At 47.2% G+C, this 27,653-nt stretch overlaps 2 protein-coding genes and 1 pseudogene across 4 annotated transcripts in view; 2 read left to right on the plus strand and 1 right to left on the minus strand.

Moving 5' to 3' along the window:
- Positions 1–6,277: 6,277 nt before the first annotated feature.
- Positions 6,278–18,763, plus strand: Bag2 (BAG cochaperone 2). The gene is made up of 3 exons (XM_028865384.2): positions 6,278–6,454; positions 15,048–15,157; positions 16,258–18,763. Exons 1-3 carry the CDS (start codon positions 6,342–6,344, stop codon positions 16,665–16,667), a joined length of 633 nt encoding a protein of 210 aa, XP_028721217.1. The 5' UTR covers positions 6,278–6,341; the 3' UTR covers positions 16,668–18,763.
- A 1,585-nt stretch (positions 18,764–20,348) lies between these two features.
- On the plus strand, positions 20,349–21,348 carry LOC114690556 (annotated as a pseudogene).
- Positions 21,349–24,651: 3,303 nt separating this feature from the next.
- Positions 24,652–27,653, minus strand: part of Rab23 (RAB23, member RAS oncogene family) — a 33,538-nt gene continuing 30,536 nt past the window's right edge. For all 3 annotated transcript variants that reach the window (XM_028865387.2, XM_028865386.2, XM_037199478.1), the window contains exon 8: positions 24,652–26,135. In XM_028865387.2, the coding sequence (XP_028721220.1) occupies positions 25,996–26,135 (140 nt within the window). In that variant the 3' untranslated portion in view covers positions 24,652–25,995. The remainder of the gene's footprint in view (positions 26,136–27,653) is intronic.

A 27,653-nucleotide genomic window follows, 5' to 3' on the forward strand; every position in this document is an offset into this window, starting at 1 on the left:
TCCCTTCCCTTTCAGCCTTTTGTATGACTTGAAATATCAAGGTATATACATAGAATTAAACTTATTTATTTTTAAAGATTTATTTATTCATTACATATACAGTGAGTGATCTGCCTGCATGTATGTCTATAGGCCAGAAGAAGGCATCAGATCTCATTACAGATGGTTGTGAGCCACCATGTGGGTGCTGGGAATTGAACTCAGGACCTCTGGAAGAACAGCCAGTGCTCTTAACCTCTGAGCCAGCTCTCTAGCCCCGAATTAACCTTATTTTAATTTTAGTTCTTTTATATATTCATGCAAACCTATTTTTAAAAGTTTTCTGATTTTTTAAAAAATATATATGCTTTTCAAGAAACAATGTTGAAGGACTAGTCTACTCAGGAATAATCCTTAACTCTTAAAAAATTCAGTTTCACTGGGCAGTGGTGTTGCATACCTTTAATCCCAGCACTTGGGAGGCAGAGGCAGGTGGATCTCTGTGAGTTTGAGGCCAGCCTGGTCTACAAAGTGAGTTCCAGGACAGCCAGGGCTATTACACATAGAAATTCTGTCTAAAAAAAAAAAAAAAAAATCAGTTTTATGTTGTGTAACATGAATTATACCAGATGTAAGTTGAATGTTGGAAGATCTTTTAATAAAAAACCTGCAGCCAGATATTGGGGTAAATGCTGAGTGATTGATCAGAGAGACAAAGGAACAAGCCACTGCTCTGTCTTACCTCTAAGAGTCCTCCGCACATACACCTTTCTCCGCGCTGCTATCACTTCCTGGGATTAAAGGCGTGTGTGCTTCCCAGTACTGAAATTAAAGGTGTGTGCCACCACTGCAGGGCTTTGTTTCTCTCCTAGACTGAGTCAATCTCATGTAGTCGAGGGTGGCTTTGAACTCCCAGAGATCCAGACAGACCTCTGCCTCCCAAGTGCTAAGAGAAAAAGTGTGTGCCACTACTGTCTGGCATCCACATTTAATCTAGTGGCTTGTTTTGTTCTCTGATCTTCAGGCAAATTTTATTAGGGTATACAACATATCACTACATTTCACCCATTTTGTCTAAAATAATAGAAGAAAGTTATAACTAATATAAGAAAAACTATATACAATAAGTATAATAACCATATATAATATATACACTCAAGAATTATATTAACAATGTCCAGACCATAAACATTTGACAAATTTAGAGAAAATACTCCATTATCTATTCTATTTTGGTGAGTCCAAAATGTTGTACCTAATTCACTTTCTATCCTAACTTGTATTACCAATCCAAAACTATCTTTACATGTCTTTCAGACTTACACACTTTACACCTCTTTAGTGAATTTCTGGATTTCTTAGCAAGGAAAACTATAACTATAATTATCTAATCTTCAACTCCCTCAGACACCCAAGAAAGAAAGAATATTAACTTGAGTAAGCAAGAAGTGCAAACAAGTGACTTCCAAAAACTGTGAGTTATGACAGAAACAGCCAGCTGCCTGGACAGTCACCCAAGGTTCCTCTGCAACGTTGGCCATCCATCTTCAGCCTATAGGCCTAGCACATCTGACAGACTTTTCTGTGAAGCAGGATTTTCTGAAGGGCCTTTCTACCTTGTCTTGGCAAGGTTCAGCAGTCCTTTCTTTTGTGTCCTGCTTATCCATTTGGACAGCATACTGTCAGCAGTGGAGGCAAGGGCATTTTCCTGCTCAGTGGCTAACTTGAAAGAAAGTAAACTCCATAAGGAGTTTCTTCGATGCCCATCATCTTCTCAGAAGTAGATTGGTGCTGCCAGGAGCAGACATGTCTCATTGTCATTAAAAAAAAAAAAAAAAAAGACTTATTAAAACATCTTAAATGCCATATTCTGTAGATCTCTGAAGTGTTTGAAGATGACCTATCTATCTAAAATATATTTGTTTGACCTTGAAAACATACCTAGTATGACTACAAGTTCAATTATAATAACTACCAACTTTCATTTCTTTGTATCCTAATTGGTAATAACTTTCCAAGACTGTTAAATTGTATAGGTACAATCCCTTAAACAAGATTAGAAATGTATGTACCGAATGTTCTAACAAAATTAATCTCAAATTTGTATCAATATACAACATTTGCATACAATTACAAAATCCAATCCAATGTAAAATATTTAAAACGAGTAGTTGCTTTTTACCTTATCATAGCTATATCCTCCCTTTTTTCTTTTCAGAGTAGATTCAACAGTCTTTTTATCTTATATCTATATCCTTTTTTCAGAGTAGATTCAATAATCTATCTTTTATCACATCTATCTCTTTTTTCTTTCAGAGTAAATTCAATAATTACCCTTTTATCCTGTCGTTTCTATATAATACATTTCTATATCATGTTGACTCTCTTCAGTTTAGTTATTCATTGGGTTACAGCTGGTATGACATATTTAGTTCTTAAGTATGGAAGCTCCATTGTGAGTAAAAACCCGTATCAGTGGAAGAATAAGAATCTCCTATTTATCTTGATAGGTATATTTTATGTTATTTGGGCATAAGTGTCATAAAATTATTTTTCTTGCTGGGCATAGTGGCACATGCTTTTAATCCCAGCACTTTCAAGGCCAACCTGGTCTACACAGTGAGTTCCAGAACCACATAGTAAGACCGTGTCTTGAAAAAACAAAACAAACAAATTTCTCTGGCTGGCCATTCCTGTGATTCCAGCACTTAGAAGTCTGAGGCAGAAGGACCACCCTATGGTGAGACCCTGCCTCAAAAGACTAAACACAAATTTCTAAGTATGAAGGGGTTTTTTATTTTGTTTTGTTTTGTTTTGTTTTTTTATTCAGACAGAAGGATGTGGCTTGAATTCTGTCCTTTCTCTGTGATACTGGATCGTTTAGTTTTTAAGTAGATATAGGTTGAGAATTTGTCGTTTATATTGCAAAAATCAACCCGACTGCTTTATTTTTCTCCTGTTTTTAAGATGGTGCCCCTCTGCAGCCCAGGCTTCTTTGACATTTTATGTTAAAAGTGTCAAACAAGGCTACAAAAGGCAGGCCTCGTGGTTGACCTTCAACACATTTGCAGGAGGTTGCTAAACAGCAAGAAGTGTGACCTTGAAAGTAGCTAAGCAGATGTAGAGCAAGAAGAAACCTTGAGAAAGTGCATGGCCAAGCATGGTGTGTCCTGATGGATGTCTGTTAGGGAGCTTTTGTGTTGAGTGTGTGTTCAGTGTTTGTCCAGCCTGCCTAAGGCTCCCACAGCATGCACAGCAGTCATGGGCTGGAATAGACAGCAGCTGTACCCTTTGGTTTGACAAGAAAGGGTAGTTCACTGAGGCTCTTAGGAAGAGATAACAGTGTTCTTTAATGTGTCGACATCATCGCTCACCAAATGACTTTAAAACATAAAACTGCTTCATAATTTGAATTTAAACAAGAGTCATTAATAATGAAGTTGTAGGTTATCCCAAGTATATTTCTAATATAACAATTTTTTCATTTCATCATTAGTTCATTTGTTCACAAACTACTGTGTATCTACCAAGGGACAGCAACTGCTTGAAGTACATGAGATTTGACAGTAATCCCGAGAGCTTCTGTCCCTCTGCTGTCAGGCATGGAGAGTGGGCTGTGTGGATAGTATTGGATAACAAATACGCAGACAGATAAAACTGTATCTCTAAGGGATGGTGTAGTAAGTAGAGAAGGAAGAAGCATAATGGTGCCGGATTCAGGCTGGGTTGCAGTACTGGGGATCATCGAACCTGGGGCAGCACACATGCTAGGCAAACACTCCACCACTTAGCTCTCGCCAGCCCTAGAATTACACCTGCTGTGTAGCCTGGGTTAGCCTCCAATGCCGGGTCCTACTGCCCCTGCCTTCTGCTTGCTGGGATTACAGATAAGCATCCATTGTGCTCAGCTCAGGTTTGATATTTTCTTTTCTTTTTCTTTCTCTTTCTCTTTCTCTTTCTCTCTCTCTCTCTCTCTCTCTCTCTCTCTCTCTCTCTCTCTCTCTCTCCCTCCCTCCCTCCCTCCCTCCCTCCCTCTCTCTCTCTTCCTTCCTTCCTTTCTTTCTTTTTTTGGTTTTTCTGAGACAGGGTTTCTCTGTGTAGTTTTGCCTGTCCTGGATCTCACTCTGTAGACCAGGCTGACCTCGAACTCACAGAGATCCACCTGCCTCTGCCTCCCCAGTGCTGGGATTAAAGGCGTGCGCCACCACCGCCCGGCCAGGCTTGATATTTTCAACAATGTTAAGGAAAAATTGCACTGGTGAGTGAACTTAAGCAAAGACTCAAAGAAGGCGAAGAAATGAGCCATGCAAAAAAAAAAAAAAAAAACCACACAAGGTGGCCCCTGACTTGTGGTTTGATGTAGGAGCTTGCAAAAATGACACAGACTTGAGAGAAATGGTGCTCTTCTTGTTTACTCTGGTGAGCCACTGGAGGTTTCTGAGAGTGTGTGGTATGGTCTACTGTATTGAGGATTCACAGGAGAGGCAGGATAGATGCTGGGGGGACAGATGGGATTCTGCAGTCACCCAGGGAAGTCTAGCCAGGTGATGGTGGGATTGGAGGAATCAAGATATATTCTGAAGGTAGAATTGGGACTTACTAGTGGGTTCAGTCTAGGATATGAGAGTCCAGGGTGATTCTAGTCTGGGAACTTGAAAGTTACCAGACCCGTCACAAAAATGCCCTGCTAGTTGTGAAACCAAAATAAGCAAGCCAGGATGTAAACTACAAAGATTTGCAACCTGTACCCAGCAGGAAGAGCATGGGAGCCTTACCAGAGCAAAGCTCTTCACAAATTCAGGAAGCACAGGATTTTATTCAGAGAGCCTATACATACATATTCATATGGGAGCCTGTCCATTCGGAAGCATGCTCAGTTTAAAGTCATAAGTCACAAGAGAGTAGATATCTTCAGACAGGAGCATACACATAGATTATAGTCTGAAAATGCCTCTGTGCATGCTCAACTTGTGACAAAAATAGAATGCTTTGAAAATGTCTGCTATATCACTTAGTTCCTTTTCTGTGATAAAACTCCACGACTAAGGCAGTTGATAAAAGAAATCATTGAACTGGGTACAGCTACAGAGGGTCAGAGTCTGGCTGCAAAGACAGATTCTGAGCACTCATCTCAAACCCAAGTAGGAAGCAGAGAGACACTGGGTGGGCATATCGAGTCCTTTGCAACCTGTCCTCAGTGACACTTCCTCCAGCAAGGCCACACATAATCCTCCCCAAACAGCTACCGACGACTGAGGACCAAGTTTTTCAAATGCCAGAGAGCGTGAGAGACATTGCATTCAAACCATTACATCTCTGCCTTACTTAGTTGCTAACCTAGACAGAGGCAGATGCTGTACCGCTGGGCCATATCTGCAACTCCTTTTATTTCTTGAGACCTGGGGCTCTTGCCAAAGCTACCCATCTTAGCCTTGAACTCACTCTGGCCCAAGAGACACTGCTTTGTCAGCGTCCAGAGGAGCTGGCCTTATACCTGAGACCTGTGCGAGCATAGATTTTCAAGACATTCACAAAACGTTCAGATTTCACGTTGGTGTCGTGAAATGACAGTGTTTAATGAAGCCAGATAATTCGCCGTTCGTTCGTGTTTAAAATGAGTTGGGGCGCGGGGTGGGGTGGCGGGTGGGGGACCTGGGAGTCAGCCTTACTTAAGGGGCTTGACTCTGTTCAGTCATGGAAAGGCTTTGAGTTCTGATTCAAGGTTGTAAATCAACTTCAAGTTTCCCTTCCTCTGTGCTCTGTGCATTAAGACGGCAAAACACAACTTTAACTAGACACTGCTTTCTATTTCAGCCCTACTCCATCTCTTACTGACATTGACAGCTTCTGACACGGGCGCCTAGTGACTATCATTCACAGAGGATTTAAATAAGTTGAGTGTGAAAGTAACAATCCTTTCATTAGAAAGGCGAGACAGTACAAAAGCACTCGGCTGGCTTCTCCTTATTTGGAGCACGGTGCTGTCCCGGCTCTCCCGGTTCTCCTAGGAGCCTGCCTGGTAACCGGACAGGTCGGGCAAGCAGAGACTGCCCCTGGGGCACACTGAATTGTCTTCCGCTCCCCACGTCACGGGGCTGCACGATTTTGCCCTTGCCGTGAATCGTGGGTGCTGGGAGAAACAGCAGGAGCCAACGTGCAGCCCGGGTGGGAGGCTGGCGACGGGCTCCGGGGCAGGGTCCCCCACCCCGCGGTGCCGGCGGCGGCTGCGCCCGCCCGCGCCTGCCCTTGTTTGGCCGCGCGGCCTCGGGGGGCGGCGCCGTCCGCGTCAGCGGCGCCCGCGGTGACGGCGACGTGCGGCCCGCGCCACTGCTGCCCGCCGACGCCGCGGACCCCCGGAGCTCATGGCCCAGGCGAAGATCAGCGCCAAGGCCCACGAGGGCCGCTTCTGCCGCTCCTCGTCCATGGCCGACCGCTCCAGCCGCCTGCTGGAGAGCCTGGACCAGCTGGAGCTCAGGTGAGGGCGGGCGGCGCGGGCGGGCGAGCGGGCTGCCGGGGGCGCGCGCTTCGGGTGGGCTCCCCTCCCCCGGCGAGCGCGGGCCTGCCCAACTTCCAGAACCTTCTGTGTGGTCCCCGCTGCCTTTAACTTCCACGTTTCCAGTGATGCTCTTTGGAGGGAGGTAGCAGTTTAGTGTGGGTCTCTCTCCCTTCCTCCCCACCTTCCCATTGTAGGAAGTTTCTTTGCCCCAGACCACTTCATAGTAACTCCAGAGTAAGGAAAATTCCAGACTGCCCCCTCCCTCCCGCGGCCAGCGGGAATCAGACCCACGAGGGGCCGTGGGGGGCTAGGGGGTGGTGGTGCCGAAGTTGGATACCGTCCTTCCTCCTCTTAGCCACGTGCGATGCCCTCCGCAGTCTGTCGGTATTCTGTTGTGCATTTAGAAGACACTGGTGGCACCTTGGAAGTGCCAGCCACAGGCCTGAAAACACGAAAGGCAGGAGTCACACTCTGTCTGCCCGAGATTCTGTCACGGGATCAGCCTTGTAGTAAAATTTCTAAGTATTGAATACTAGCAACTGCTGCAAATACTGGGTCGTCCGTAACCATTTGAGACCTTATGTGTCTGGTGGAGACGTTAATGTCTCCAGAGTTGTCCAAGTTTTGGTTGTGTGCGGGTGTTGTTCGGTGAAAATCTTATCAAGGCACCCCGAGCCTCCAGGAACTGCGAACATTTTGTTCCCTAGTTTTCTCCAGGTTCTGCATAAGCAAAACCCTGAAGTCTGGTGTGCCTTTATCTCCCTCCATTCGTCCACCGAACACGCGGCGGAAGTGTGCTTGCACAGAAAACTACAGCCAGCAGCTTTGTTGCGAGTGAGGCACTCATTATTATTACTATTAGGAGCAGAGAACCAGCAGGCGAGACATTGTTCACCATTTCCTGAGTAGCCACGAGAGAAGCCTGAACCATATGTGCCCAGCCCGGAGTGGGGCAAAGGGGCCTCAGCGTTCAAGCCCTTCCGAGGGCTGGGGATGCTTCTTCCCTCTACGAAGTAGACGCTGACCTTTGACAGTATATTCTCAACTGCTCAGATTTTTTTTTCCTTGAAAGGGCTCAGGGAGTTGTTACTCTTCAAGCTGAGTCATTGCCCTGAAACCTGAATTAATGCCTCCCAAGAGCGAGAGCGGTGAGGGATGGGGGTTGTCCCCAAAGTCTCGGGTTTGAGAGGTGTTGCATTCTAGTGTCTGATTAATGTAAAAGGAATTCTGGTTATTGCACCTAAGCAGTTAAATTCTGTTTCTTAACAGTTGTGCTGATGAGGAGATTTGATGAATGTGTGTTTAATGGCTCCAGGTGTGGGGGTCCTTTTTAGGAGCCACCTCGACAGTGCCATAGAGCACTACTCACTGTTAAAAATTAGACTTTTAAATATGGAGGACAGAGAAAAGATGACGCTTCTGTGATTTCCCTTTACCAGCTTCTTTCGAGTACACAATATTAGTCAAGCAGTGGATTTGGTACTGCAAAACACTAGCTTGTAGCCAGTATACATTTTCCATTCAGTGGTATGGTTTCTGTTGACAGTGGGAGTCACTTTTCCCTCAGGAAACTGAAACCACACCAAAGGTGTTATGTCCTGAAGGATGCACTGACCTCTAGGATTTCTAAAATGCTTTAACAATGTTGAGCCCAGTTTTACAAGCTGTTAGCGGATTGCCGTTTGTTTCTAATAGTTTATAATACTAACTACACTATCTTACATTTAAAAAATAGTTCCCACTACATCTCCTCTAAAGAGGTAACCCTGTCCTTTCTTGATTTTTTTTTTTTTTTGCCACCAGTTCTGTTGGGATTCTGAACTCGTCGTGGCGAGATACCTTACTTCTTACTTTTTAATGCTGATCCTAGTTTATAAATAATACGTGCTAGCATCTGTCTGTATGCTAGGCCCCCTGACTCTGTGGGAGTTACCATTATCTGCATTCTGCAGATGAGAAATGGAGGCTCAGAGACAAACCACGTGCCTCGAGTTGCAGTCAAGATCAGTGGGCTTCACATTTAAACACGGGAAGACTGGCTGGCTGTGCAGTTCAAACACCATGTGTCCCAGGGCTGGAGAGATCATTTTCAGCCGTCCAGTTGGCATCAGAATGCGATTTTACCAAGAGAGAAGAAAATCAATCCAGTGAATATTGAACACCCAGCGTGTGCCGAGTATCGAGTAGCTTCTAGAAGCTGTGGGTGATAAAGACACTGTCCAAGGGCTGCGTTTCAGAGATTGGCAGAGCAGGAATGAGTGATAGGTGGGACTAGGAGACTGGCTGTTCATTCGTTTCCCAAAACCGATCCCATAGTGAGTAGTTCCTTTCCAAACCCCGCCCCCCACCCACCCAGGCAGGAAACCGTGGTCACTGCAGGGGCCGGGGACATGCGCCGTTCCCCCGCTGGGGTTTCTTCCTGCTTAAGGTTCCTGTTAGGATGTCCCAGTGTTCCAGGACTCACAGAGCAAGTGGACGCCATATTTAATGTGGAGTGATAGTCTGTAATTTAAAAGAACACTTTTCATATACATTGTAATTTGAAACTTCTAAAACCCTTGAGGGGGAGGATGTTATTATCTTTCAGCCGTGAGAACTCCGGGCTGCCATGGGAGCTTAGCTGGTAGGATGCTTGTCTAGCATGTTCAAAACCCTAGGTTTGATACCTGGCTTCAGAAAGCAAGCAGGGTGGTGCATGCCTATAGTCCCAGTCCTAGAGACGAGAGGATCGGAAGTTCAAGGTCATCCTGGGCTACGTAGTGAGTTCTGGGCCAGCCTGGGATACGTGAGACCCTGTCTGGAGAAAAAAAAAAAAAAAAGAAACCGAGGGACTAGGTGCCTTGCCTTAGGCTAATGTACAGTGAAGGCAGACGGGGAGAACCTGTCTTTCCTGACAGGATCAGGAATTGCAGCAGACGCCACGGTCTCACGTGGAGCCTCAGTCTGTGAGTTTGAGAACTTGTTTTGGAAAAAGTTCCATTCACATACACCCCCTGAAGGGAACGTTTGCCGACTCCCTGTTTGTGGAAGCACACATTTTCGTTAAAAAGAGCTTGCGTCCGTGACCCTAAGTCTAGACTAACCACCGTGAAGCGCACGCGTGCTGACATCATAGGTAGCGTCTGACTCCTGCTGATGTTTTCCGCCAGCCCTGTCGATCGCCGGGTTAAACTCTGCTCCTACTTTACCTCCTTCAGTCACAGCCAAGGTCTCCTTATCACTGGTGTCGAGGGTGAGGAAATTCCGGCCAAGTCAGCAGTAGTTCTTCCCACAGTTTGGGTTTTGTGAGCGACTTCCTCGCCTGCCCTCCTCCCAGTTCACCCTCCCACCTCCGCTGCAGGCTCATGAGATAGATGCCTGGGAGGCTGGGGACCAGGAGAGGATGCTCCAGTTTTGTGCTCATGAGAATTCTTACTACGGTGTCTCTGCCAAAGCCTGCTTAGAGTAGAGCAGCTTTCCGCGCCCAGGCAGCCGTGATGTGAGGGCGCTTCCTTTCCCGATTTGGACATGGAGCTGCTTGCTCCCTGGATCCCAGTCCACCAAGAAATGCCCGTTGCCGACAAGAGAAGAATCATCACATGAGTTTATTAAGATTGAATGTTTATATCTGTCTATCGTAGCGTCTCAAGAAACTAATAGGAAGGGAGGCAGGCGGTATTTAAGGTTCAGTCACTAACCTCCGACTAGTGGAAAAGCTTACATAGACAGAATTCTGTGAATCGAGTTTAAGTCCAGCAAGAGCTGATGAAGAGTACAAACATAATTTAAACAAGCTGAGTAGTGAGGTATGCTGGGTTAGTGCACAGGAAGCCCTAGGTTGAGTAGTGGTTTAGTGCACATGCACAGGAAGCCCTAGGTTTCATCCCCAGTACAAATAAACCAGGCATCACACCCTTCTGTAATACCAGCACTCGGGAGGTAGAAACGGGCGCATCAGAAGTCCAAGTGTGTTCCAAGCCAGCCTGGGATACATGAGGCCCTGTCTCACAAGGAAGAGGGTGGGGGTGCTGTCCTGGCTAGTTTTAAAGTCGCCTTGACACACGCTAGAGTCATTTGGGAAGAGGGACTCTCAACTGAGGAGATGCCTCCTCCGTAAGATCAAGCTGTAGGCAAGAAAGCCTTTTTGGGCAGCGGTTCTCGACCTTCCTAAGCTGCGACCCTTTAATACAGTCCCTCATGGTGTGGTGACCCCCAACCATAAATTCTTTTCGTTGCTATTTCATCACTGTAACTTCGCTGCTGTTATGAATATGTGTTGTTGGTTTTTTACTCTTTGTGGGGCCAGCCACCCAGCTCCCAAATAAATTCACACACGGAGGCTTATTCTTACTTATGAATGCCGGGCCTTCGCTTGGCCTTTTTCTTGCCAGCTTTGCTTAACTTAAATTGTCCCGTCTGCCTTTTGCCTCTGGGCTTTTCCCATTCTCTTACTCTTATTCCGTGGCTTGCTGGGTGGCTGGGTGGCTGGCCCCTGGAGTCCTCCTCCTTCTCTGGCTCCTTCTTCTCCCAGATTTCTTTCTCTATATGCTCTCTCTGCCTGCCAGCCCCGCCTATTTCTCTCTCCTGCCTCACTCTTGGCCATTCAGCTCTTTTATTAGACCATCAGGTGTTTTAGACAGGCACAGGAACACAGCTTCACAGAGTTAAACAAATGCAACATAAACAAAAGTAACAGTCTGCAACAAATATGTAAATATCTGTTGTTTTCTGATGGTCTTAGGCAACCTCTGTGAAAGGGTTGTTTGACCCTCCACACACTAAGGGGTCACTGCTCACAGTGACCGCTCACACTGCCTTGGCTTTTTTTTTTTTTTTTAATTAGTGATTGGCGCAGAAGGAGCCAGCCCATTGTGGGTGGTGCCACATCTGGGCTGCCATGAGGGAGCAAGCCAGTAAGCAACATTTTGTGGCCTCTGCATCAGCTCCTGCCTCCGGGTTCCTGCTCTGTTTGAGCACCCGGACTGCCTTCACTGATGGACTGTGGTATGGAAGAGTCAGCAAAGTAACCCCTTCCTCCCCAAGTTGCTCTTGGTGACGGTGGTCCGTCACACCAATAGAAACCCTAACGAAGACAAGGGCCAAGGAGAGTACTGATTTCCCTTAAGGGAAAGGAAACAGGGAAGCGGTGAACAGTTCCTGCCCAAGGGAACCACAATTCTTTAAAGGATCCTAACTATCAGGAAGAAGGTTGTAGGAAGGAAGAACAGCAAATGAAAGGCCCATGGTAAATGGATGAATATATGTAGATGTGTATATTGCTCTGGGAATTTCTACTATGTATAAAGAACTCCTTCAGAAAAAAAAAAAAAAAGCCTCCATCAATCAACATCAGTCAATCAGCCTCCTTCTCTCTGTCTGCTGGAGGTCAAACTCAAGCTTTTACAAATCTAAGCACATTCTGTACCTCAAAGCTGCATCCCTAGCTCGAAATGGCTCCTTTATGCACAGATAAAAGGTGGTTTTTTTTTTTTTCCCCTTAGGATATTTCCTTTTTAGTCTGTTTCATTAATTCCGCAAACTCACGGCTGTACCTGATTACTGTAAATGAACCCTTTTTAGAACAACGTCCATTCCCTCAGTCATATTTAATACACGCGCACGCGTTAAAATGGAATCTGGTCCTTCAGAGTCTGCGCATCATTTCTTTAAACACTGGAGTCATAATTAGCGTTTCTAATTATAAACATTTCACACTGCTGCCAGCTGGGCCTCTTTCCTACCTACTGGGCTCCCATTTTTCAGCTGAGGACGCTACTGTAATACAGTGGTGCCCGAAGAAGCCTGTAACCCTACCCAGACTTGTTTGTCTTCAGCCAGATTGGTACATACAATTCCTGCCCGCTTCTGCTGGCTCTTTAGAGACATGCCGTAAGCGAAACACCTCATGGTGCTATTTTGGGGTTTGACAGGTGGGTGACATGTGGACAGGGTGAAAATGGGAGGTCACGGGTTGACGTGTGCTAATAAAAGGTTGGTGGAATTGTTCCCTCTCTGGCTGCTTCCACTACTGATCTGGGTTGGAACGCCTGTCCCTGGCCTCACATTCTGGGGTCATCTATCACTGTCTCTCTACAAAAGCTGGAAATGTAGTCACTGTGACCTGTAAGAAAGTGACCTGAAAATACATAACTTTTAAATGTGTGAGATGTTTTTCTCTTGCTTTTCATGACTCAACACCCTGGTTTTGATTGGCAGGGTTTGTTCGCCTGTATGTGAAGTTAAGTGTGTGTGTGTGTGTGTGTGTGTGTGTGTGTGTGTGTAGTTGGTGGAGGTAGGGGATGAAGTGTCCTATGGTATGTATGATCAGGGTTTTACACCAGAATCTGAAAGAGACTTTCCCTTTAAATTTGGGCAAAAGCAACCCCCCCATCACTTCCGCTGTCTAATATAGAACCAAAAGACATCAGTCAGTACTGTAAGGAAAATCAGCTGGATGAAAAAGAGACAGAAACTCTTTTTTTTTTTCCCCCAGACAGTATGATCACGTTAACTCAGAAGAAATGGTAGAAGTGATGGACTACCCGTTAAAATTTAATACAGGCAAGATTGCCAGTTGTAAGCAGAACTCATAAAAACAGCATGTCTCTGACTGGAAACATAATTAAACTGATCTGCAACAATAGCCATAAGGTTTCTGGAACACTCAGAAATCCATAAGGCTACTGTGAAGAATATTTCAAAGCTAATAATATATAAAACTGAAGTAAACAAAGAGATGTAAATTAAACTACATTGTCAAGAGGATGTCAAGTCCCCCCCCCCCCCCCCCCCCCCGCCTTTTTTTTTTCCAAGACAGGGTTTTTCTGTGTAGCTTTGGAGCCTGTCCTGGAATTTGATCTGTAGACCAGGCTGGCCTCGAACTCACAGAGATCCGCCTGCCTCTGCCTCCCGAGTGTTGGGATTAAAGGCGTGTGCCACCACCATCACCACCACCACCACCACCACCACCACCACCACCTGGCTCCCGCATTGTTTAAAAGAAATCAAACATACAGTTTATATGGAGGAATGAAAGTCTACAAATATCTAAATTATCTTTGTAGAAGATTTTGGAGGAGGCTATTCTACCAGTTAATTGTACAGTGCAGAGCCCATGACGCTGTAAGAGTGTGGGGGAGGGCAGCGAGCACACTGACTGACGGGAGCCGTCTCAAAGGTGCATCTCATGTAGGTAACACAGGATTTGGTGTGAAGAATTGTAAGGAAAGGGGCTGTTTGGTTGTTGCCTAAGCCAGAGCATTTTCTGGTGGACTAAAGAAACAAATACCGGGAAGGTAAAAGTATAACTAGAACATGGGAAAATAGTATGGCCAGGATGTCAGAAAAGCTTCGAGAGGCTAAGCCACAAGGCAAAGCCACGATAAGAACCACATCAGAGTGAGCTATAGCTCAGGAGTCAGAGGCAGGAAAGCCAGGCTGAGTTACGTCACGAAACCGGGTCTCCAAAAAAATAAACTAAGGGGCTGGAGAGATGGCTCAGTGGTGAAGAGCACTGGATGATGTGGTAGAGGATTGAGGTCGGTCCCCAGCACCCATCATAACCATCCATAGCTCCAATTCCAGGGCATTCAAAGCCCTCCTGTCCTCTGTGGGCACCATGCACATATATAACGCACCTACATGCATGCAGCCAAAACACTCAGGCACACAGACCTACAACAAATCTTTAATAAAGTAAAGAGGAGCTCTTTAACGGTAGGTCAACACATGCAGGTGACTCCACGTGCTTGAGGCTGAAACAGAGCACAGGGCACCCTGGGTAATAGAGTTAGTATAAGTTTATCTCAGGGGACGGGGCAGTATCTGTTCAGTGAGGGCCATCCTGAACGCAGCTCACAGGAGAAACGGCTTCCATGTCTGTGGCCCATAAGGAGTTCATGTCTTGAGCGTGTAGACGCCAAGTCATGCAAGTGAACGTGAATGGTCAGAGCTTCACATGGTACAGAGTGCAGCATGGATACCCAGGAACCAGGTGGTCCTGAAGAGCAAGGTGGAAAAAGAGAAGCGGATGCACACTGAAAATGCACTGAAAACACAAACACAGATGTTAAAAGAACAAGTCCACACAGATGAACCTGGTCTCTGGTTGCCCTGGGCAAGGAAACAGGAGCTCAGCAAGCTGAGGAGCCAGAGGGAGTGGCCCGTGCTTGCTGCTCCACCACTGAGACAGGAGGATTGCTGCAAGTTCTAGGCCTGCCTTTGAAACCCTGTCTCAGAAAACAAGACAAAAACACACATTAGAATTTTTTTTTTAAGTAATGCTTCTTTTTGGTTTTTTGTTTTGTTTTGTTTTTCTAAGACAGTGTTTCTCTGTATAGCTCTGTCTGTCCTGGAACTTGCTCAGTAGACTAGGCTGGTCCCCAAACTCAGAGATTCACCTGCTTCTGCCTCCTGAGTGTTGGGATTAAAGGCGTGTGCCACCATGTCCAGCAATGCATTTCTGCAGTAATGCATTTTTGCAAAGCTTTCTTCCTGTCCTTTAAACTTGGGCTGATCTAGATGGCAGCTGAGGGAAATTAATAGGAAGGACACTGTTGCTATAATAACTGTTTTGTTGTGCCAATGCATGCAGGGTTGAAGCTTTGAGAGACGCAGCCACTGCTGTTGAACAAGAGAAAGAAATCCTTCTGGAGATGATCCACAGCATCCAGAACAGCCAGGACATGAGGCAGATTAGTGACGGTGAGAACTGTTTCCACAAAGGGGCGCTTTAGACTTCCAGGGAGTCTCTGACAAATGTGAGTCCATGCTTGCCTGACTTGGGGGGCGCCTACCCCTGTTGAGCATTAATAGCAGCGCTGCCAGTCGGCGGGCGGTGGTCATTGTGTCATTGTGTCCCCCACGCCCATGCTAGCCTGCAAGCTCCAGAAGGGCGGGCAGGCAGTACAGCCATGCAGCCTACCTCGGGACCACAGCGCTTTACAAGGTCCTGGACCTTACAAAGGAACAAGGTGAGATGGTCTGAGGTGTGACAGGCAGAGGAATGAATGTAAAACGCACTGCCCTGGTCGTCTGAGGTCTGTGGCAACCCAGGGAGGAATGGATCACCCAATACAGTGGGCTGGGGGGCTGGGGAGATAAGCAGTTGAACTTCCAGCCCCCAAATGCTGTCCACCCACAGTGGGCCCTGCCTAGTCTGTCCCTTCACCACCATAGCAAAGGACCGATAAATTCGGGAGTTCTGGAACTGGAAAAGAAGTTGTTGACGGTTTGGGGTATATCTTGAAATGTCGCCAGAGCCCACGGCCACCACAGTTTCCTGGAGTCGCTGGCCAAGACTCGCACCCGGGGCCAGCTTGAGTATGTCTGCAGGGGAGAGGGCCAGGGCTTTCTCGGGAGCCCGCTGGTCCTACATTATCACTGCTGCTTCCGGGCCGGAAGTGTGCCGTGTATTCTGACAGACACGCGAGTCCTGTGTGCAGCATCGAGCCTCCGCTGTGCCCCATCTCGAACCCTAGCCATCCTCCCAGCTAAACTCTGCTTGCTCTGAATTTACTTGATTTCCATTTTAGCTATAAATGCCTCCACCAAATATGTGGACATACAGACTTGGGGTGGGAGCTGGCCCTTACTGAGTAAAGACTTTGGGCAGAGGCGTTCTGTGACCTAGCTCTGTAATCAGACTTCCTCAGTTAATCTTACACGCGGTAGTGTTTTTGGCTTTTACCTTTAAAAAATTCACAGAAGTGCTTATACAAAATAAAGGTAGACACAGATGAACGCCTTGGCATTGCTGACGTGGTTAAGTTTCTGTCTCCTACTGACTGCTGTTTCGTGTTTAGGAGAAAGAGAGGAATTAAACCTCACTGCAAACCGCCTGATGGGCCGCACGCTCACCGTTGAGGTCTCAGTGGAGACAATTCGAAGTCCCCAGCAGGAGGAATCCTTGAAGCACGCCACGAAGATTATAGATGAGGTGGTCAGTAAGTTCCTGGACGACCTGGGAAATGCCAAGAGTCACTTAATGTCACTCTACAGTGCGTGTTCATCTGAGGTGCCGCCCGGGCCAGTTGACCAAAAATTTCAGTCGATAGTAATCGGTTGCGCTCTGGAAGATCAGAAGAAAATTAAGAGGCGACTAGAGACTTTGCTGAGGAACATTGACAACTCCGACAAGGCCATTAAACTACTAGAGCACTCTAAAGGAGGCGGTCCCAAGAGTCTGCCAAACATTGACGGCAAGTTCAATTAGTCTTCAAACCCACAGGCCCTTACAAACGATGTAACAGAGAAAAACCACTATTTTAAATAACTAGTTCTTTATGTTAGGCATAACCACTTATACCTTATACTGATAACTGTTTCCGATGAGGAAGTATTCCAGTGTGGATAAGGTACGCAAATCACACTTAAACCTAGAAGTATTTCAGTCGCCTACTCACAGGTTTTGGACAGCTTTGCTGTCTTGAACTGGACTCTAGCCCTGGATATTCAACTTCTGAAGATGCATACATGGTCTGTGGGAAAATAAATAAGGGGCAAATGCATCACACTGCTCTTTCCTTAACCTCAGTACAGATGCACCCAGCCCCTAGAGCAGTGCACTCACACCACAGTGTGAACAGGGCACCCAGCCTCTGGAGCAGTGCACTCACACCACAGTGTGAACAGGGCACCCAGGCTCTAGAGCAGTGCACTCACCACAGTGTGAACAGGGCACCCAGTCTCTAGAGCAGTGCACTCACACCACAGTGTGAACAGGGCACCCAGCCCCTAGTGCAGTGCACTCACACCACAGTGTGAACAGGGCACCCAGCCTCTGGAGCAGTACACTCTCACCACAGTGTGAACAGGGCACCCAGGCTCTAGAGCAGTGTACTCACACCACAGTGTGAACAGGGCACCCAGCCCCTGGAGCAGTGTACTTATACCAGTGTGAACAGGGCACCCAGCCTCTAGAGCAGTGTACTCACACCACAGTGTGAACAGATGCACCCAGCCCCTGGAGCAGTGTACTCACACCACAGTGTGAACAGGGCACCCAGCCCCTGGAGCAGTGCACTCACACCACAGTGTGAACAGGGCACCCAGCCCCTGGAGCAGTGTGCTCACACCAGTGTGAACAGATGCATCCAGCCCCTAGAGCAGTGCACTCACACCACAGTGTGAACAGATGCACCCAGCCCCTGGAGCAGTGTGCTCACACCAGTGTGAACAGATGCATCCAGCCCCTAGAGCAGTGCACTCACACCAGTGTGAACAGGGCACCCAGCCCCTGGAGCAGTGCACTCACACCACAGTGTAAACAGGGCACCCAGCCCTTAGTGCAGTGCACTCACCACAGTGTGAACAGGGCACCCAGCCCCTAGTGCAGTGCACTCACACCACAGTGTGAACAGGGCACCCAGTCTCTAGAGCAGTGCACTCACCACAGTGTGAACAGGGCACCCAGTCTTTAGAGCAGTGCACTCACACCACAGTGTGAACAGGGCACCCAGCCCCTGGAGCAGTGCACTCACACCAGTGTGAACAGGGCACCCAGCCCCTGGAGCAGTGCACTCACACCACAGTGTAAACAGGGCACCCAGCCCTTAGTGCAGTGCACTCACCACAGTGTGAACAGGGCACCCAGCCCCTAGTGCAGTGCACTCACACCACAGTGTGAACAGGGCACCCAGTCTCTAGAGCAGTGCACTCACCACAGTGTGAACAGGGCACCCAGTCTTTAGAGCAGTGCACTCACACCACAGTGTGAACAGGGCACCCAGCCCCTGGAGCAGTGCGCTCACACCAGTGTGAACAGATGCACCCAGCACCCGAAACAGTGTCCTCACACCACACAGTGTGCCTAGAAGGATAAAAGGAAACACATCAGAACCTCACCCTGCATGTTCTCCATTTTGGGGCCATCTGTTTTATGCATCTCATAACATGTATTTTTATGTGTGTGTGCGGAAGCATGACATAAAATGTGAGGGGAAGGCCTTCACTGTACCACGGTGAAGGTCTGTATCCACCAGACTGCTGCAGCCTCTCTCTCAATGCTGATGGGTTTCCTCGTGGGCTGCCCTGGAGTCACCACGTGTGCCGTGGGGGCACAATGTACTGACCCAGTCACTTCTCCGAGAACATGTGGGTGGTTTCACCTTGTTGCTATGACTACGACACGCTCACGTCCTTAGAGCTTTGTGCTGTTCTTGGTCTTCTTTGTATAAAATTCCATCAATGAGTTCATCGGGCCAAAAGATATATATGCATTGTCATGGCCGAAAACCAGATTTCTAAATTTTTATAAGTTTTTTTCAATTTGTACTGCCTTCGGTAATTAAAAGAATCCAAGTCACCAAACTCTCTAGCACTGGGCATTGCGCTTTGACCCTCAGACACAGAGCCCTGACTTATCAGCCCCTTGTTTGCCCTTTCTGTGACTCACAAAGCAGCGACGGCACACGTGTCGCCGCTGAGGCACCAACCCCTCAGCAACTCCTCCGCCGCCGCGCGTCATTTGAAACACAAGTTTTATTAGGGTGCAGATGTCTTTCACACGGAAAGACCAAGATCTACGTGGATCGTTCTCTCAGCACAGACCCTGCTGAGCTGAGCCTGCTGGGCCGCCATGCTAAGTCAGTCTCTGTGGAAGAGCCCCACCCGCGGCCCAGCATCTGTCTGCAGACTGATGCCTGCCACCCAGGCTCGCCACGGTGGTGTTTCCTGTCACCTGCCTCTTTGACAGCTTCTGCTTGTTTGTTTGTTTGAGACAGGGTTTCCCTGTGTAGCCCTGGCTGTCCTGGATCTCGCTCTGTAGACCAGGCTGGCCTCGAACTCACGAGAGCTGCCTGCTTCTGCCTCCTGAGTGCTGGGGTAAATGGTGTGTGCCACCCGTGGCCTGGCCTTGGCCAGCTTCTTCAAATGTCAGCCTCTCTGATTCCTTTCTACCCTGGGAAGATATGCCCACCTCTCCCAGTTCACTCACTCTGTATCTGTCCAGAATTTCTGTCATGAATTCTGGCTATCTCCTTGACATTTGTATTCTTTGCATTATTTCCTTCTCATTTTTTAAACATTTTTATTACATATACAGTGTTCTGCCTGCATATACGCCTGTTGCCAGAAGGGGGCACCAGACCTCACTACAGATGGTTGGGAGCCACTGTGTGGTTGCTGGGAATTGAACTCCGGCCCTCTGAGAGAGCAGCGCAGTACTCTTAACCCGAGCCATCTCTCTCGCCCTCCTCCTCCTCGATAGGTTTTATTTGTGTGTATCTGTGCATGCACTCACACCCACAGAGCCAGAGGAGGGTGTGAGGTACACGCCCTGAAGCTGGAGTTAGAAGACGCTGTTGAGTTGCCTGAAAAAACCGAATGCTGAGAATTGAACTCCGGTCCTCTCCAAGAGCAACAAGTGCCCTTAACCACCGAGCCATCTCTTTGGCCCGCGTTCCCATTTCTCACAGTGGAATTTTTTGGATGGCCACTGATTGCTTCTCAGAGACTTGACTGTGGTCCCCCACCTCCACGACTCTTGGGGTTGCTGATCTGTAGTGTCTCCAGGGCACGGGCCTTCTAAATACATCCTTTCCTCTGTCTCAGCGGCATGTGACACCCACTTTAGGACAGGCCCTCTGCTCTCTGCCTCTGTAGTGTGGAGCCCGCAAGACCTGCAGAGGTGTTTACAGCAATCTCCTCAGATCTAATCTCCTCACCACTAAGGGCAGAGCCAAAATGCTGCCCAGTTAAAAACCACTAAGTACAAAGCTGACATTTGAGTGATTTAACTTATGGACCCTTCCTTGAAAAGTGTTCCTGTGAAGCTTTGAAAGTATGGAGAGGGGAATACTTTCCATGATGAATGTGAAGCATGGCTCCCCAGCTGAATGCTCCAGTGATTTTAAAAATACTAGTTTTTAAAGATTTTTAAGTGAGAGGGCTTGGGTCGGGGGATCTGGGGTCTTCCTAGGGAGTGGCTAGTCTGGATGAGGAGAGGCTATGGGGCCTCAAAGGTCTGTCCTTCCTGCGGGGACAAGATGGGGAGCTTGAAACCCAGCGACCCACCCCCAGGAGGCCTTTATGGGGTGTCATGGCAGAGCTGATCCAAAGGAAGCTGCAGGGAGCCGTGGAGAAACATCAACAGCTGTGGGAGGGACTTGAGCAAACCCAGGTCAGGGAGGCTGAGGCTGGAGGCACAGCTAACAGAAGATCATCGTATCGTGAAGAGGGAGCTGGCCTTGCCGCGTGGATCCAGCGTGGTCTTTAAGCTTCTGGGTCCAGTGCTTGTCAAACAGGGGCTGAGGGAGGCTCAGGCCGCAGTGGGAGAAAAGGCCAGAATGTAGCACAGTGGGAACCAAGTGCCATAGACCTCAGCCTCGGGATCCTCGAGTGGCAGAGCCACAGAGGAAACCCTTGCTCAGCTGCAGCAGGAGTTCCGGCAGACTCCGGCAGCAGAGGCAGGGGCCCCAGGGAACGGCTACCCCATGGTGTGTGTGTGTGGGGGGGTGAGGCAGATCCAGGGTCTACCCTAGAGTAGATAATAAAACATAGACAACCGCGCCCCCTCCCCCAAAGTATTGTGCACAGGGACACAAGTTTGGCTGGAGTTCTGTCCACACCTCATGCTTAGGCTTGACCCTCAAGGAGTGATCAACTCGTGGGGATGGTGGTCCAGGCCTTTCATCACAGCCTGTGGGATGCAGAGACAGGCAGACCTCTTCTGAGTTCAAGGCCAGCCAAGGCTACACAGCGAGTTCTGTCTTTTAAAAAGAGAGAGACAGAAGTGATCCCACTCTTGTAGAGTTCCATTTTACTTTTTCAGTGATCATTATTTTGTGTCTGGATGTTTTGCCTGAATGTAGGCCTGTGTCTTTGGAGAGCACTGGGTGCCCTAGAACAGGCTTTACAGACAGCTGTGGGCCGCTCCGTGAGTGCTGGGAACTGAGCCTAGGTCCTCTGCAAGAGCAGCCAGTGTGCTTAACCAGTGAACCATCTCTCCAGCCCGAGTTCCATTTTAAAATTGGAAAATAGGAAAGGATTTACCAGTCACGGGAAGCAACAGCGTACTCGATGAACTAAAAAGCACACAAAGATTTGAAGACCAAACGTTTGTCCTTTTCAAATGACTGATCCTGACAAATGTAATATGTCTGAAGCCCATCTCTATGATGATGCTGTTGTGAATGCTGAACAGCACAAGTATGTAAGGACACAAAATAAGGCAAAAAACGGCTGCAAATGCGGAGGAGGCGGCAACAGGGCGTGCATGAGTGTAAGCTTAGCTGGTGTATGTTTACTCCCACAAGGAAATGAGGACACAGGAGGGCCGGTCTACAGAACGGTCAGCAGGCAACTCCACCTTTTGACCAGCAGAGGGCGCAGTGGGGCGGCGGCGGCATCATTCATGGATCAGAGTCTGCCCTCCTGCCTATAAAGGTACCGATGATCTGAGTGAGGAAGCATCAAGGATGCGCTGAGCGGGCTGTCCAACAGAACGAACTAAACTATGTTAGTTTACACCCAAAGACAGGAGGATAAAGTTGTTTGGGGTCAAAGGCCTCAAAACACGGAAAGAACTTTCTTTAAAAGACTAAATAGTAGCTGCGTTGTGGTGGCGCATGCCTTTAAGCCCAGCACTATGGAGGCAGAGCCAGGCGGATCTCTGAGTTCGAGGCCAGCTTGGTCTACAGAGTGAGAGCCAGGACAGGCACTAAAACTACACAAAGAAACCCTGTTTTTTTGGGGGAAAAGGCTAATAGTAGTCAGGTGGTGGTGGTGGTGGTGGTGGTGGTGGTGGTGGTGGTGCATGCCTTTTAATCCCAGCAGCCTTTTAGTCCCAGCACTCAGGAGGTAGAGGTACAGATCTCTGAGTTCGAGGCCAGCCAGGTCTATAGAGCCAAGGCTACACAGAGAAACCCTGTCTCAAACCTCCCCCCCACAACACTACCACCACCAAAAAAAAACCAAAACCAAAACAAACAAACAAAAACCCTACTAGTAATTAGATTACAGAAGTTAGCTTCTAGAGAAAACCCATTTAAAGCACACTGCTGTTAAGTTTCATTAAATAACGGGCACCCAGACTGCGTATATTAGTGTACGCAGTAGCTAAGTGTGAAATACTGTTACGTTATTTGGTATTTAAAGAAGTCACATCTGCCTATTTCTTTTTCCTTCATTTATTTATTATAAATGGCCTCATAAAGCTCATGCTGGTCTGGAACTCTCCACGTAGCCAAGGATGGCCTTGCATTACCACATCGAGGCCCTTTGAGCATTCCTCTCCATACTGGTGGGTCACCCCACACACAGCACACAACATTCTAGCTTTGAAATGTTTTATTGTGTTGGTTACTGGAATTCATCTTTGTTGAAACTGTAATCAAGTAGTACATTTTTAAATTAATCCCAAAAGCATAAGTACCACTCAATAGGAATACATACAAGCCGTTCCCCATTCCGATTTACAAAAGCATTATTTATTAGTAACAAAAATATAGAAGGGGTTAAGTTTTTCCTTTGATCCAAAGATTTTATTTTTAAAATACCATTTATCAACATCCTACGATAGATACTTCAAGAGACACCAGGAGTAGTATCAGAGTTCTGTGGCCAGATCGTTCCGTTATCTGGGAGCTTGGTGCCCGGGTGTCTCAGACCCAACTGGGGTTTATTTACCTGTATGCAGGTAACTTCATTTGTATGACAGCCTTTTACGGTTCATATGTGAACCCCTGAAGTTGTTGGTGTACCTCGGAGGAAACTCTCACCCTGTGGCCCCCTGCAGCCAGAGCTGCTGTAACGAGGGCCCCGGAGCAGAGCGCCTCACAGCAGGTACCAGAATCACTCCAGAGGTTAACAATGCCTCACATTACAAGAGCATGACACTTCAGGGGGAGACATCAGGTTCTATGGCCAACCCACCTTAACCCTTCTGACGAGGCCCCGGTCCCGGGGGCAGGCACCGTGGGGGCCCACACTCCCAAGTTCTGACTTCACTCTGCAGGGAAGGGTCACACATCCTTTCTGTGGTCGGGTTAGCTTTCATCTGAAGAGGATGTGGGCTGTCACTTCGAGTGGATAGAAACAGGTCGACCTGCGTTTACTTGTATTACCCTCCATGGGCTGTTTTAGATACTACTGAATTCACAGGCAGATACTGGAAGAAGAAACCTGAGGAATGCTTAGATATGGCGATTATTCCGAAACTCTGTGCCTGACACTAAAAACTGGTGACGATGTATGCCAAAGAGTCAACTGGAGCGCAGATGGACAATGGCCCGGAGTCCTGGACAGGGTTCTCTAGCGTCACCAAAGGGCTTTCACCAGAACTCCGTATTGAGTTCTTTTTTTTTTTTTTTTTTTTTTTTTTTTTTTTTGGTTTTTTCGAGACAGGGTTTCTCTGTGTAGCTTTGCGCCTTTCCTGGAGCTCACTTGGTAGCCCAGGCTGGCCTCGAACTCACAAAGATCCGCCTGGCTCTGCCTCCCGAGTGCTGGGATTAAAGGCGTGCGCCACCACCGCCCGGCCCGTATTGAGTTCTTAAAAGTCACAGTCACAAAAGAAAACAATATGACCTCTGAAGGTTTCAGAATTGAACACACTGATAAATTAATATTACTTGTGGCTGATTTTAGACCTTTTATAGTTAAGTATAAAATATAGCAATGCAAAGTAAAAATTCAAATGTGTAACAAAGGCTTCCGTTAAAAAAAAAGGATAAAACAAAGTACATAAAATTCTGTTACAAATATTAAGGAACCAGCAGCCATCATCAGACTGGGTCATTATTTTATAGAAGTATTACACGTCTCTTTACCACACATTTAGTGACTATGAATGAAGCGACAATGTTCTATAATGAATTCTTCCAATTTAATTCTGCCAATTAAAAAATGACAATTAAGATTATTTGCCACCAAATACACTTTGTGCAAAAACTAAAGAGACTGTATTTGGAGAGACAAGACATGACTCCCGCAGGTACCTAGGTACCCTGGTTAGGAACCAAGTTCCCCCCACTCTAACTCCACTACCAGCAGTGGGGGTGCTAACAACTAACACAAAACAAACATCTGTACTACTCGGGGATGGGTGATGCCCGACCGGTTCAGTGTTGTGAAAAGCACGCCATCAGTCTGGACTACGTCACAAGGGCACCCAGCGATTTTTACTATGCTCTCAACGTTAATCTGGGCAGGATAAGGGTGGTACAATGGGGGTAACCTTTAAAAAAAAGAGAGAGTACATCAAACATTTATATATTTTAGTAAAAATAATAGAAACGGCTTTATAGCACATTTTCCAAGAAAAATCATTTTTATGTATTTTGAAATCCCATGAAAACCAGTAATGTGGAAAGGAGTTTATAACTTTAAAAACATAACCACCGATAAAAAAAAAATCAGTTTCTAAGAGAACTCATGAAATCATCTCTCTTTGGCAGGCTGGTGTCCCGACTTGCAGGTCTGCAACCATCACTGACATACTGGGTCATTTCTTCACAGACATTTCGGGACTAACCGCTCTTGATAAGGTGCCATGTAAACCAAAGGCCACAGAAAAGTTTAAGCAATAATCTTAAAACGCTATACAAGGTTTGTAAACACAAGAACGCTTTAGAGTTGCAAGGCTTCGGAAAATCCATAACCTGGGTCAGGACCAAAGACTATCCTTTGTATATTCTGAAAAAATGGTTCCCTCCATCTTCAAAGTTCAGAGCCCTGTGGACCTGGGGAGGAGGCTAAGCTTGTGGCAGCAGGAGCCAGCCTACAGAGGCTTCGGAGAGACTTCACAGGGGAGAGGCCCTGGCACTCAGATGTTTACGTTCCCCTCCCCTACACGGTGGGAGAGGAAACTGCCTTTAAAAGACGCCACGGATACAAATTCCAGTAGTAAAGCACTGTAAAAATCAGGGGGCTGTTTTGGCACATGGCACATTTAAGTTCAAATTTGTTTTATAAAATATGTCTCGGAGTTCTCGTGTGAGACCAGAAAGGTACACAATGTATAAATGGTTGTATGAGCGGATTACTTAGAATCTACAAACCCTTCACTGGCGCACAGATCTCCGCTTGCTGGAGCCGGGTGTCTGCATGCACACGCCCACAGTCTACACCTCACAGACGCCCCACAAGTGCCGTGACAGCACACACTAGTGCAGGCTGACCAGTCGGTCCGAGGTCTTCCTTCAGTCCTCTCCTTAAGCATTCAGAATGAACATTCCCAACAAAGAACGCTTGCTATCTCTCCTTGGTCCATAAGGGTAAAACTGGTACCGATATATTTAGCCGTTTCATTTTGTTCTCAGCATTTAAAATTCAGCAGACCTGTTTTCGACATGTCCTATGGTGTCCCTTCAAAAACAGGAGGTGCTTCGTCTAACGGGAAAAACTAGAACGAGTCCGCAAGGCGGTCATCCTCCAGCAGAGGTCTGGAGCTACATTCCGACAAGCGCTGCAGGCATCATTACAATGTCAGCCTTCAGAGCGAGGTGCAAGGTCCCCTAAGACGCTAACTCACCACACCCGACGACGCGGGGGCGGTTCTCAGTGAACTGCGAATGCAATTCTGCTCTTCTCCTCCCCGAAACAATTTAGGGTATACTACAGCTGCTAAAAGGATTTCTGGTTTTCTTGGTCCTTTGTTTGTTAGGTCTAAGATTGATGATGTCTCCACCGTTGAGGGTACTTGAATTCTGACCCAAGTGACTTCCGACGGGCGTATTAAAGACACCTGTAAAAATCGGAGGAAAACAGAGTAACTGATACACCTCAAAGTCACCTTTATTATTTACTATACATATTATTTATTAGTAAAATTACCTATATAAACAAGCACCCCAGTTGTTTTCATTTCTTATTGTACCTGAGCAGTACATTTTAAGCAAACAGCTCAGCTTCATTAACCTCTGTGCGGCACCGCCACCACCCATCTCCATCACCTCTTTGCATCCTGAGGCTGAAATGTCATAATCAAAGTGGCCTACAGGTAACGTGACAGGTGAATGATAGAGAAAGCTATTCTACTTCCATTTTGAAATGTGCCATGTACAAAATGGAACTGCTAACTTACAAACTGCTGAGCGTCTAGATACAGGAAGCTCTGGGCATAGATACCATGAAGGAATCGATCCAAGACCTGTCCCTGCCCACGAGAAGCTGGGTCTAACAGGTGATACACAATACACAGTAATGCTGTACGGCAATGCATCATCTTGGTTTTGGGTTTCTAGAGACAAGGTCCTTTTATGTAGCTCAGCCTGATCCTCCCTTCGCCATGCCTCGGCAAGCCATACTATGTTCAAGGCCAGTGAGAAAACAGACCCAATGCACGATTCAAGGGAAGCCCTAACTGCCCAGTTCCTGAGGAAGGAAGAACTACGTACAAAAGGTCAAAGGGCATATTTGACAGTGCTCTACCCATGCGTCCAGCGAGCCACTGAGGCTAAAGACAGCAGTGAACATAACCCAACACAAAGCATTAAATGTATTTAAAATATGAGAATAATTTTTGTAACTCGACTGCATGGTTCTCAAGCAACTCTGAGGATGACAAGTCCAAATGTCAAAGGGTTAGAAAAGTCTGAGGTCTAGCCTGGAAAGGCCTGGATCATTGAGAGCTTTCTACATAGTCCCTGAAGAATGAATGGTTCCTTGACATTAGATGGGAGAGGCAACTCACAGACTAGACAAAGGCAAGAGAGCACTGGGCATGCTCAGGACAGAACACTTTGGGAGCCAAGAATTGGGATGCTTACAGAACTCGGGGGCAAGAATCCCCCTCCCCAACACACACACACACACAGGAAGAACTACTTCTATATATCAAAAGGAAGAGAATTTATTGGTTCCCGGGAAGAAGAAAAGAGCGGAGTCAAGGGGAACACCTCAGACAGGTTGACCATGCACAGGTGCCATCTTGTTTCAATGGCTATGAGTTGTCCATGACAGGAACGTGAACAATAAAAAACAGCAAAGAGAAAAGATGCCAGACGCCGGGAAAGGTCCAAAGGAGGTATTTATGTGCATGGAAGGACAGAAGTGGATACAGTGTGTCGACAGAAGCCTGGGAGTACCAAGCATGGCTCGCGTCTTTGTGGAAGCCAAAACCCATGGTCAGTTACTGTGAAAAGAAGATAACAACGTCGTCTTCGGGGACGGTGGAGCTTTTGCTGGTGTCTAGCACACAACGGGAAAAAATCAGTAACGAGTCCTGAAACGGGAGGGAAAGGCAGGATGATGCCCGCAGCCC

The sequence above is a fragment of the Peromyscus leucopus genome, chromosome 16_21, assembly GCF_004664715.2.
Source record: "Peromyscus leucopus breed LL Stock chromosome 16_21, UCI_PerLeu_2.1, whole genome shotgun sequence".
In the NCBI taxonomy this organism is placed as follows: Eukaryota; Metazoa; Chordata; class Mammalia; order Rodentia; family Cricetidae; genus Peromyscus; species Peromyscus leucopus.